The following is a 13,118-nucleotide window of genomic DNA, read 5'->3' as shown; positions in this document are numbered from 1 at the left end:
ATTAATTAATGTCATGTAAAATTTCGTGCTTCACAAGATTTAATTTTAACACTGGCTGCCTCGGAATTTTCATTAGACAGAAAATAGCACTTTAACATGTCAACTTTTTCGTAATTTTCCAATTTTCCAAAGCCTACTTACATACAAATTAAAAGACTTGGAAAATGGAAAAATAACAATGTAATATTGGAAATATCGGAAACAGCTTAAATGAGATATATGGTGTTATATATTTTTGAAAAGAGGATTTCAAGGGCTTTAAGAATTTATAAAAAATAATATGTGTTCCATAAGAAAAAAAAAATTTGAAATATCAACTTTATGAAACATCCTGTATAAAAAAATATAACATAAAAATATTTATCATTAAAAAGTACTAGCGGCCAAACAGTTTGACATAGTAAAATTTTGATAACTTAAAATTTTTTTTTACAAAATTTGAGCTCATGACATCTCAGTCAATTTTTTTCTATCTGTTCGAAAAATACGAGTTTTCTGTTAAAATAGTCGAAATCGCACCACCCTGTACAGAGGAATAATATAAGGATAACGGAAGTCCCTGTCTATTTAGTAGCGTTGCGGTTGCCGATTTAATTGTTTTCGTGTCGATTTATCAGTGTTCTTTGTGTTTTTTATTAGTACACATGGTTAGGAACCTTGTTCTAGCATGGGCAGTGACTTAAGTGATTGTGATAGCAAAGTATATAGATTTCAACAAGTAGAATCACTTCTTTGATCGCCTCAAAATGCCGCCTTTTTTTATAAGCGGTCGTAAATCACTTGTAAACTACGCCGGCACCCCTCGTATGACAGGATACAAGTCCGTCCACAAAGTTCACATTAGAAATGCATTTACGGGGGGCAATAAGGAAAGTATTATGTTTAATAATATTATTGGGTAAAATTAAGGTTTTTTTATTTTAAAATATTTTGATGAGTTTTGACGCTTATTCATTGTGACACATTAAATGAACAACAACTAGGTAATAGGTAATATATGTATTAAGCGTTTTATTAGTATTATACATGCATCCAGTCGCCATTTTTTCTTTGCTTTCATTTCTTTTTATAATACTAATAAAACGCTTAAATTTGAGTCAAAACCTTAGGAATGTTGTTAAGAAAACTAGAATCCCCTAAAAACTCTTTAATTATAATAAAGGTGTACCTAATATAAAGGGTGTAAACCTAAATATATACCTTAATTGCCGACTAGTTAAGCTGAATTTATACGGACAAATAGAATAAAATAAGGCCTTATTTGACATTTATGCATTTAAACAGCAAAATAAAATAAAATAAGAAATAAGGAATTACCAATCACATGCCAGGTATATTTCAAGAAATTGACCAATTACATACCAGGTAGATTTTATCTCTTTGTCTTTCAATACTTTCGTTTTCAAATAAAAATAAAATATTAGTTGCATTTTGGTCAACTTTTTATTTTATTTTGTCGTATAAATGCCTTATGGGGGTTTGTGTAAATTGAACTCTTATTTTATTTCTTATTTTATTCAATCCAGCATTATTATTCTCAATAATAAAAACGTTGCGTTGTACCGATTATCTTTATTTTTTTGATTGACCTGGTTACTTAAGAGGAATCATTTGGTTCAGACACTTAATTTAGACACCCTTTATTTAATCCTTTACTTGTTTGGGGATTTTCCCAAAATCCATTTTACCTACTATGTAGGTATGTAGGTACGTATTATCAAACAACTACTATTAATATAAATTATATTAAAGTAAAAGTCCGTAAAACTAGCACTAAATGACAGAATATTAAATTCACAAAAACAAAAAATATTGGCACACTCGGTAAACGTCGAAAATAAACTGAACGAGTCAACCCTATAACCACATTTCGTCGACGAACCGGTATAAATCCCCCGCATGCGGGGGATCCATTAACTCCCATAGGCGAGAGGGGCGGCGTCGGCAGGTGCGGATGGTTAGTCGAAAAGGGTCGAGTGACTTGACTGTGTTAGACTGTGGTGATAGTGTGCAGATGGTGTCTTCTACGAAAAACAGGCCCAAACATGACGGATTAACAGATGTGAATAAAAAAATTAGGTTGCAAAGCCACGAAATTGGTAAAGAATACCATTGCAAACGTTTACAGGGCTCCAAAAAGATTCCACTGACATACAAAATTCCTATTTATGTGGATACGACCTCGGCTAGATGAAGACGATGCTCGCGTAAGAGATGTTGTTGCTCTTTATAAGATTAGATATTTATATAAAAATAACTTACTGAATTAGAGGTTGTATCGAGATGAGTTTATAGCTTTACATGGCATTACAAAACGTAGAATGGAGTATTTACTCAATTCTTTGAGAAAAACCGGCACGCCTCCAATCGATAAAAGAGGCTGTAGCGTTTTATTTTCCTACTCCTATTTTCACTAACGCTCCATTGATATTTCATTAATTTCAATAATTATATTAATAATTTCAATCAACTTCTTTTATTCATATTTCTTTAAATTCACACTGTCAATGACACATTACTACTATAATACATCACTCTCCTGGTTTAATTATTCATGCTTTCTGTTGACGGTCCGTCACTCTTCTGGTTGGTCTTAATTAATGTTTTCTCTGATTGGCTGATATTGACAGCTCAGGCGAGAGGTGGGGTCGTTGCTTATTTAGTCGGTACTGCATCCATTTTTCGAGGACTTGTTCCCGTGTCGCAGGTAGAAGCGCACGTAAAAGGCCAGTTTTTTTATTTTCGAAGTTTGTGAAGCAGGAAGTGGCCAATATGGTTTATAATTTATAGTCCTTAATCTTGTTCCTTTAGGGAACTGTTTATTTCATAATTCTGGTGCAGGATGCCCAAGACTTTGATGGATAGATAATGAAACTTTTGTTTGTTTTGAAGGGTAGCCGTTCATTTCTTAAAGGATTACACAGGCCAGTTTATTCCATTTATTTAAATATTACTAACCGTAGATTTGTCTCACTTATTTAAATTTTTATTAATAAACCTTTAATTTCAATTTATTGCTACAAATATTTAATCAATATCATAATTTAATACGTCAATTTCTTATCTATAATTTTAGTTATTTTTTGTTCAGTATTTTACAGTACCTTTTTTTGGTAGTTAAGTAGATATAACTCGGTTTAGGCTGATATGACTTATGTAAAAAGATTCATGAACTTTTCCCTGCGTAATACAAATATATACTAAAAACTTTAATAATTGCATTTTATTTAAGTGCTGAAATCTAGCGAAATCATAATTTAAATGTTACTTTTGTCAAACTTATTTTAATCATATCAACATTATTGATATTTTAATTCATAATAAATTATTAACATTTAACAGATTATAACATGAGGTTACATATCTTTGATGTAAATATATTTTGGTTGTATTGTTAAGATATTTTCTTTGCCTCTTTAAATCTACTTTATCCAGGGTCATTTAATAGTTAATTGAAACCTATATACCAAGTCTTTTTCTTAGTTTTCTTTCATTCATAAAAAAAAACTAAGTGGCGCCCTCTTATTTATTAGTTATAAATTTATAATCAAGTTTAGATTCTTTAACAGCCAGTCATAAGTGAACCTTCGAACAATCTCAAGCCTCCAATAATTCTGAGCTACCGTCTGCAAACTCTTGGCAAAATAGTAACACTGTAAAGTTAACGCCACAAGGCAAACACTACAAAAGACCATTAAAACTGTCTGACGATATCCGTAATAAAATTAAGAGCATATATCATCATTTAAAGGCAGAGGCAGTCGTTATAGTACCAAAGACTCAGAAAAATATTTTCCTGAAGAGCTTAATATAAAAAAAAAATGGGGGAAATATTCAAAGAGATGCATCCCGGTAACAAAGTATCATACTATAGGACCATTTTCACCACAAATTTTAATATACCTTTTTAAGTTACCCATGTAGCGCATGTGACGTACCTAGCTAAAATTAAATGTCTCGAGCATGAGAAAAAAAAAGCAATGAAATACCTGTACACTCATCTGTAAATAAAAAACAAAAAATAAATCGAGCTAAGGAAGACCTAATAGCTGAAATAAAAGAACTGACTACATTGCATGACCTGCACTTATGTAAAGCGAAATCATTTTATTCAATTAAAAAACAATCAAAGCTTTCAAGTCGTAAATCAAATGCAAGAGAGTTCATCTGCATAGATTTTGGGACACATTTTCCTATCCCCAAGATTCCTACCAATGATGTATACTACAAACGGCAGTTGTCCATTTATATGTTCTCTCCGACTCAAGAAGTGTTTTTTATGTACCCAGAAACCATTGCCAAAAAAGGTAGTGATGATGTTTCTTCTCTACTGAATCATTTTGTGTATAATCACCTTGATTCAAACATAGAGAGTTGGATTTGTTTTGTGACTCTTGCGGTGGCCAAAACAAGATTTACACCTTTTTTCGCTACTTGCATAATCTTGTTCGCCAACAAAGATTTGATTCTGTTCGAGTTACTTTCCCTTGAGGATCCCATTAGAGGCCATTCTTATATAGAAAATGATATGAAGAATATGGAAATCATTAATTAGAAAGCCAGAGTTAAAACAATGAAGGAATTATGTGACCTCGTTCAATCTTTTTTTTGTTTCGTTTCCAGAAGAAAACCTTCACCCTTTGTAGTGGAACATCTTACAGCAGACAATCAACACATTTTTCAAAACTGGGCCAAACACTTTCTACAAATAAGTTCAAAAAATTTCTTCTTTCTACAAATAAATTCTACAAGAGAAAAAGCTAGCTTTCCAATTCAGCCAATAAAGCAGTTCGAAGTTTCAAAAAAACACCTTAGGTTAATTAAGTATAAAAACACATATAATGGGACATATATTTCTGCAGTCGTGATGGATGGAAAAGTTCTTGTTCCCAAAAATTTGGAGAGAAACAGCCAATTTCTTCTTCTCGATATATCTTATGGAGGTAAACTTATACTCATTATACAGTTACCTTGACTTTTTAATTTTTCGTATTCGCTCCAGGTTCAATACCAATTTCGTCCAAAGAATTTGCCAATTTGCAGAGTTTTAAAAAGTTCTGTGGAAAAAAAGCTCTGGATTTATTTTACCTCACTGTTGCATAATTAACTGGGAATATGGAGGACGTCTTTGCTATAAAGAAACTTTAAAAGTAAACACAAAACATCTTCTTTATTTTCTTACACTAATCGACCTAATTTTCCATTTTAGCTGATCAAATTTATGTCAGAATACCGAAGAATATTTTTCAGTTCAGTTTTGTTTTATTATATTATTTATGTAGGCATACAGCTGGTTGTTAAGTGAAATAAACATACTTCCAAAAGAATTGTTATAAATTCAGGAAAAAAACAGGCTAAGTCACCCTCAATTACCAATAAATTGTTGATTTTTTTATCAATTCTATTTTTAAATGCTTTCAGTTTATGAAATAAAAATCTTAGATAGTTAGAAAACATATTGGTAAAGACGGAATTTTGTGAGTAAAAATACTTTAGTTTATATAGCGTTTTAAAATTTAAAATTGCTTTATCCCAAAATCATAATGATTTACATCATGATACATAAATTTGACTTTGATAACATCAATTTGACTTTGACTTTTTCTGCTAAATCAGTATTTCTTTTTAAATTCTCTCAATTAAATCAATCAGTTTCTTCCTTCTGCGTTGATTAAATTTATCTGGAAACTCTTTCAGATTGAACCTCTTAGACAACAAAACAGTTTAACCTGCAGCTAAAATTGTACAATTAAGATAATTGAAATAGTTATAGAGAGCGGATAAGACAGTTATAGAAAGATCTGAAAAAAAAAACAAACCAGAAATCTTGAAAAAAGGATCACAGGGATAGAAAAGTTATACTAATTCCCTAAGAACAATATATGACTTAAAATAAAATTTATTTTAAACAGAAGATATCAGAGAAATATATTGTTTTATTGTTTTAGTTAATAAACGCGATAACATGAAACGAAATCTACGAACGAATTTTTCAATAGAAAATATGGAAATATGGTTTTTTAAAAAAATTTAGAAATTCAATAAATAAAATCATAAAAGTGGCTAAGATCAATTTTTTTAAAACCTAAATATCTACCTCTAAAAATAATTATAAAAAACGGGAAACCTTAAATTTGAAATTTAAAATATAACTTAGTAAAGGTACTGTGCAGATATATGACTACCACAGAACACAAAGAGGAAAATTTCTGTGATGACTACGAAGGTAATAATTGGTCTTAGCAGAATGAATTTTTTTTGACTGGTCGACAAATAGACTTTTAAATCTAGAATTTAGTCACTCTCAAAAATTGTATCTCTCTTGTATATCTTGTTTTCAACAGAATTTCTATTTAATGTCTAAAGAGAAACATGTGATGAGCCTCCTTTTTAATTTTTACTCTAAGTTTTAAATACTGAAACAGTTCCACACTTGTTCCAGTTATATTTACTCTACTGCTTTAATATGTGATTTCGGTAAAACTAAAAAAAAAATTCTTTAAGAGAAATAAGAAGAGAAAAGCAAAGAAGGAAACTTTCCCAGAAATTAGAAGAAGAAAGCAGCTTGTTTTTTAAAGAATATGCAGATAATAAGCTGATAGCTATAGCAGTTAGATATACAGAACTAAATGTACAGATCCAGTACTTTAACGAATGTTTTTCTAATTTTGGTTCATTCAGAGAAGAGTTAAAGAAGATTTTTAGACTCCAGTTATACTTTTGAGCATAAAAGTGAACGATTGAAATAAAGACATTACAATGCAACATTTATGGTATATGTGTAATTAATTATCTGTCCGGACTTACCTTAATTCTTCGTATCGTCTTGCTGCTGTTATTCCGAATTTGTACTGAAACCCGAATCTCTTCTCCGTGGGAATAGATGCCCTTATCCAAGGATGCGCTTAAGAAAATCTTTCCATCACTGAGTAAAAACTGTTTTTCCACCACCGCTTTGGGGTTGGGCACTTCAGCTAAATAGGCCGCCATTGAGGGACGTTTTGCGCTACACAACGACCGGTAAAAGTCCGATAGTCGGTCCTAAAAAAGTACAAATTTTGTATTAGATAATGGTTTATTGAAACCTTACTACCAGCCAATTGTGTCTGGTTTTTTAAATAAAAAATACGAATAAATTTGAGGCGATATCGTAATCTGTAAATCTGCTCGAATAAAGCTCTTATTCAGGGACGGGATTTGGTATAAATCTGTATACAGTCGCTTTTATTGTCCCCTAAAAGTCTTATCACTTTTCCGAACAACTCGTTCGCCAGTTTATTGGTAACATTTACATTCTAAGCACCGACTTTTATACACTAAGCAGCTAAAAATTAGAAAAAAATCATTTAAAAGTGTTTTTTTATATTAAAAGGAATATATATAGGGTGTGGTAAAAAGTACATTTGACATACATCTTCTTTGGCCCCGTTTTTTTCTAGGAAGGATTAAGAAATAATATTGCCTTACAACAAGCATCACCGCGGTTTACAAATTGATAAAGTAGGGCGAAATAAGTGATAAGAACTTACATTTTTAAGGGTACCAAAAAATTTCAAAGTGCGTCTCTTTTCAAAAATATTTTCAAAACTACCCCTAACTAATTCATGCCCGAGAAACCACCCCAAACTTTTTTTTTTCAAATGGCATTTCTGTTTTTTTTTAATTAACAAATAAAAAAATAAACGCATTTTTCTCATATTTTTAAAGAAATTTATCATTTATTGATTTATAAATAAATCAACAAGTAATTATTTAATTAATAAATTATAAAAATAGGCCACCGGGTTTTAAAATTCACTACGAAAATAATATTGGTATTTGAGGTGTGAGAGTGCTATTGATATTAATAATTGAATCGTTTTCAATGTATTCGTTCAATCGTAATTATGATAATTTTTTTTTTCCAAACTGAGATGAGGATATATAAATGAGAATGCAGCTTTTCCACGTATTTCCTATATCATCGTTTCATTTCTTTAATAATTTTTGGTTTGGCTAGAAATAGTGTTTTTATATTATGGTTTGTCCACTACACTAGAAAAACATCACTTTGTTCCAATACATTTTTAATTTCCAGTCTGAAATGAGGATATATCAATGAGAATGCAGTTTTTCCACCCATTTCTTATATCGTCGTTTCATTTCTTTAATAGTGTTTGGATTGGCTGTTAATAGTGTTTTTCTCTCATGATTTATCAAATTATGCCAAAAAAACAGCACTTTGCTGCGATATTTTTCTAATTTCCATACTGAGATGAGAATATATAAATGAGAGTGCAGCTTTTCCACCCATTTCCTATATCATCGTTTCATTTCTCTAATAATGCTTAGATTGCCTGGAAACAGTGTTTTTCTCTCAAGGTTTGTCAAATTATACCACAAAAACAGCACTTTGTACCAATACTCTTCTAATGTTCAGACTGAGCTGAGGATATATAAATCAGAATTCAGCAATCAATTTATTACTGCACGTGATTCCTTTAATTATTAAAGAAGAATCAGGCCTTTAAAACCTGTATAATTTACTTTAATTCTTTACGTTTTCGGCAGATAATAAACTAAATAAGAAAAAAATTTATTTGTACCCTTTTTTAGCGCTCCCTCTTATCTCCTTAATAAAAATGATCCAGCGCCACTTCCGTGTAATTTACCCCTAAAATTATCTGTTTACCCTGAAGGGGATTACCACTGATGCTTGTTTGTTTTTAAAACAAACTCACCGCCGCCCTTTCGGTTTATTTTCACTCGGGTAAATGGGCGACATTTTGCTATGGCACACAATTTTAACCCTGGGGAGTGTGCGCTATGAATTTTAAATTGTTACGGTCTCGAAAACAGATGAATCGGGGAGGATTAACAAACTTTCAACATTTGCAGAGCTTAAGCCTGAATGCTGATAATAGTAGGGCAAGGACGGATAACATCTGAATAATGTCAGTGGTCAGAATGAATCTGTAACACTAGCAGATTGTAATTAAATAATGTAATTACAATTATAGAAACCATAAAAGACTCTCGAAGTTAGCAAATAATGTTCTTAGGATTATAAAATAAAAACGAATAAAAATGTATGAAAGCATTTTCCGTGCATCATTTATACACTCTTATTATACATTCACACAATCTATTTATTTTTTTCCGCGTTTCGTTTAACTATAAGAGCATTTTCAGGCCTAAAAAAATATAGGAAAAAACCCTCTGCAGGAGTTCTTGGTCTGATGATGTTTTTCTTTTATAATCTAACAAAACGCGTGTTACAATAAATTAAAGTTGTGTAAAACCGTCATTTTGAGCAATAATAGGGTAATGACATATGGCAGATACTAAGAATAGCGCAAATAAATAATGTTACCACTATGCAAATGCTATATTACTTATAATATTTTGACCACGTTTTTTTTAAATTTTTACTTTTGTTCCGTCATAAAGGGATAGGAAAATAAAAATTCGGTTAAATTTCAGGTAAGTTATAAGAAAATTTCTTACAAGTAAAAATTTCCAAAAACCAATTTTTTCTGCTTTTATTTTCAAGCCGATTTTAAAATTAAATTTATATCTTCATTACCAATTTTCTTTAGTTATCTGTGGTGCTTTTAGATTTACAATACGACGTTTTTTCTTTTAGGAATCATAATAAACTTTTTGTTTTATGAACGCTTTATTAATTTTGACTTAGTTCGTTAATTCCTTTTGTGTGCATTAGCGTTTTATTATTATTTTTTAGTATAAATAAATGTGTATTTTGATACCTTGTGAAAGTATATGGACATGTAGGTATAGCGAAAAATAAAAAACTAAAATAATTGGTGATAATATATATAGACTATAATTACTTGAAGTATTAATCCGGAATTTCTTTAAAATTTTACTATAAATTTCTTATAAATTTGACTGATTTTTACGCATTAATGACCGTTTATTGATTTTAGCTTTAAAATCTAATTTTAAATGGAATTTAATAAACGATCATTTTTCTCTTGCCATTAAGAACAATAAAAAACTACTATGCTGAAAGAAAAATGAACCATTGAAGTATTCATCATCTTTTTTTCTTATAGATATGGATGACTGAATTACAGCGCATTACAAACGAAGCGTGGACTATAAAAGAATTAACACATTTAATACCAACATTTAAGTTTTCAAGAAAATTAGGAAAAGCTCTTAAAATGTTTTTCAACATTGTCTGGAAAACTATTGAACTTAAAAATAACTTTTTTATTGTATCTGATGCGCATAAACATTCCAAACAATTTTTGTTTTAACAACTTTTTTCCTTATCCAATAGTTTTCTAGAAAAAACTTAAAAAACGAAATTATGGACATTTTTTCCATGGGCACCCCTTACGATTTTTTGCGTAAGACTTTTTTTAGACAAATTGGGTCTAACTTTTTTTAAGTTCATTTTTCAAAAAAGTTTTATGAGACTTCTTTAAAGCTTTTTGGGCAATTTATTAGGTTGCAGAAAAAAAAAATTTTTAAAAAATAAAATATTTCACTCAAAAATTTATCTAACTTTTTAAAAATCTTTTATTTGTCCATTTACAGCTAAATGTTCTTCTTTATAATTTATTCTATTTTTGCCTACAATTCCAATTCTAAAGAAAATTGTCCATACTCGCAATAGTTTTTGACAAAATATGGAAAAACTCTTGTGAGATTTTTCCCAATTTTTAAAAAAAATATTGGGCTTAAAATAATTTTTTTTATTGCCTCGGATGCGCATTGATAGTCTAAACTATTTTTGTTTTAACAATTTTTTTCTCCAACTAATAGCTTTCCAGAAAAAAAATTAAAAACCAAGATTATGAAGATGTTCCCTTTAGATTTTTTGACTTTTTGGGAAAAATTAGGTACAACTTTTTTCTGGTACATTTTTCAAAAATCTTTTATGAGACATTTTTGAACCTTTTTGAGCATATAATCAATTTATCAAAAAAAATATATTTTTGGATTTTCTTTTTCAAATTTTTCACCTACCAATTTTTTAATGTTTCAAAACTTCTCCATAACTTCTTTATTTTAAACTTTACGACTAAATGTTTTTTTATCATTTGTTTTATTTTTGATTAGGATTCCAATGCTAAAAGAAAATTTTCCATATTTCTACTAGTTTTAAAGAAAATTAGTAAAGACTGTCTAGAGGTATTTCTCAAAATTGAATTTCTGCCTCTTTAACTGGGAATATTAGCAATTTTCTAGCAAGAACTGGACTGGAAACCCTGGAATTTGTATGGACATTTTCTCCCAGAAATCAAGTGAAAATAGTTAAAGTAACCCTACAGGGTGTTTCAAAATTCACTACATATATTTTAAGGGCGTATTCCTGAGGTCAAAGAGACTTTTTTTTCCTATAAACATGGATCCTAAAATGCACCCCCTTCAAGCTATAGCCATCGCAAGAAGTGTAAAAAAAATCTAAACTGATAAACTGAGGGGGTGCACACTTTTGACGGCCAAAATTTTATGTCAGTTAAAATACCTTTAATTAATTATAGCATAATATTTCTATACCTATAACCGCGTCTTAGAAATAAATACTTATAAGTACTACTTATAGTTTCGTGAAATTTGATGATTTTAAACATTTTTATGTGATAAATTACCTAGTTAGCTACGAAAATGTCACAATATGTCACAGTTTTATAAATGACAGTGAAAGTTTTAGTTATTGTATTACCGTTATGTTTTAAAATAACCTAAATTTAAAAAAGAACCATTATTGTTAACTACTCTAATGAAGTTTTGATGGGACCATTTATTTTCTATGGACAACGAACGAGTAGAAAATTTAACACATTGTATCTGGATTTATAATCAATGTTTATTGTCATTTATTTATACTACAAAATACTTCGTTAGTTACTCGTTTACGCAAAAGCAACAAAAGGAAAGTATTATGGGAAATTTTCGAAATGACTACCATTATTCTCTAAACATTTATAAAATGGTTTTTTTGGTGGATATATTCATCGCTCTTCTAATTTCGCTTTTTTCTAGCTCTTCAAAACAGGTAATAACTCGCTGACGTAGCTCTTTTTTACTGTTTCATGTTATTGCATACATCCTTTTTTTATATTATCCCACAAATAAAAATCAAGGGTTGTTAGATCTGGCAATCTCGCTGGCCAATCCCATAGTCCTTTTTGTCACACTATCTCCATACTGAGGCGAGGCTCCGTTAAGTTGAAACCAACAAGTACGAAAATCTTGCAGTGACAGATTTTCCAAAAAATTACTTAGACTTCCTAAAACTTTAGAAAATTTGGCAGAATTTAGTGGTCTATCATAAATTTAAAAAATTTACTTGATTATCTTTTAAAAGGCAAAATACATTGAAACTATATTGAAAATTCATTTTTTTGTCGCGTGTGGACTTAAATCAGTCCAAAAATTATTATTTCTTCTACTGAAAATTCCTTCAGTCAGATGTTCCCTAAGTCTTTATCAATATGGATCAAAATGTTTTTACAGAATTCTTGTCTTGATGCATTTTATGATTGGATAATATTTTTTTAATTAAATAATAAGACAAACCTAAATCATCATTAGCACTTCTAATTAAAGCTTGTGGATATGCAGTAAATTATGCTAATAATTTATAATATTAACTTCGTCATTGGTAACTGGATTGTTTTTAATTAATTATCGTTTTAATTTCGACAAATAATTAACGAAATTATTTTGTAACCTTACAAACTTTCGCCGATTCATTGATGGTAGATACATATTCTTGCTATTATTTAATTATATTGTCCATGGAAAATAAATAGCCTCATTAAAACCTCATTTGAGTATTTAATATCTTCAATTTTTTTTTTGGTTAAGTTGATCATAAAACACAATGTTAATATTTTAAGTTAATATGGCACTGTCATTAAAATAAGTATTGTGACTAAGTAATTTACAAAATAAAAATGTTTAAAATTATCAAATTTCATAAAAAAATTATTTATTTTAAAAACGCGACTACTTAGGTCTAGTAATATGCTATAATAAATGAAATATATTTTAACTGTCCATTAAAATTAAAATATAAAATCTTGGAGTAACACTAGGACATCTAAAAAAGAAACGATTCTGAGATCACTGCACATTTGGTATCGCATAGAATGCCT

The 13,118-nt window shown here is 29.6% G+C and overlaps 2 protein-coding genes across 2 annotated transcripts in view; one reads left to right on the top strand and one right to left on the bottom strand.

The window, feature by feature from the left end:
• LOC126733989 (arrestin homolog) overlaps nucleotides 1–13,118 on the bottom strand; it is a 212,904-nt gene that overhangs the window by 26,882 nt on the left and 172,904 nt on the right. The window contains exon 10 of the mRNA XM_050437496.1: nucleotides 6,808–7,041. Within this exon, the coding sequence (XP_050293453.1) occupies nucleotides 6,808–7,041 (234 nt within the window). The remainder of the gene's footprint in view (nucleotides 1–6,807; nucleotides 7,042–13,118) is intronic.
• The window catches only part of LOC126733991 (14 kDa phosphohistidine phosphatase-like), a 169,798-nt gene that overhangs the window by 41,191 nt on the left and 115,489 nt on the right, over nucleotides 1–13,118 (top strand). The window lies entirely within an intron of this gene.

Source organism: Anthonomus grandis, chromosome 3 (genome assembly GCF_022605725.1).
Source record: "Anthonomus grandis grandis chromosome 3, icAntGran1.3, whole genome shotgun sequence".
In the NCBI taxonomy this organism is placed as follows: Eukaryota; Metazoa; Arthropoda; class Insecta; order Coleoptera; family Curculionidae; genus Anthonomus; species Anthonomus grandis.
The sequence above is the reverse complement of the archived record's forward strand: the minus strand, read 5'-3'. Positions and strand labels throughout refer to the sequence as shown.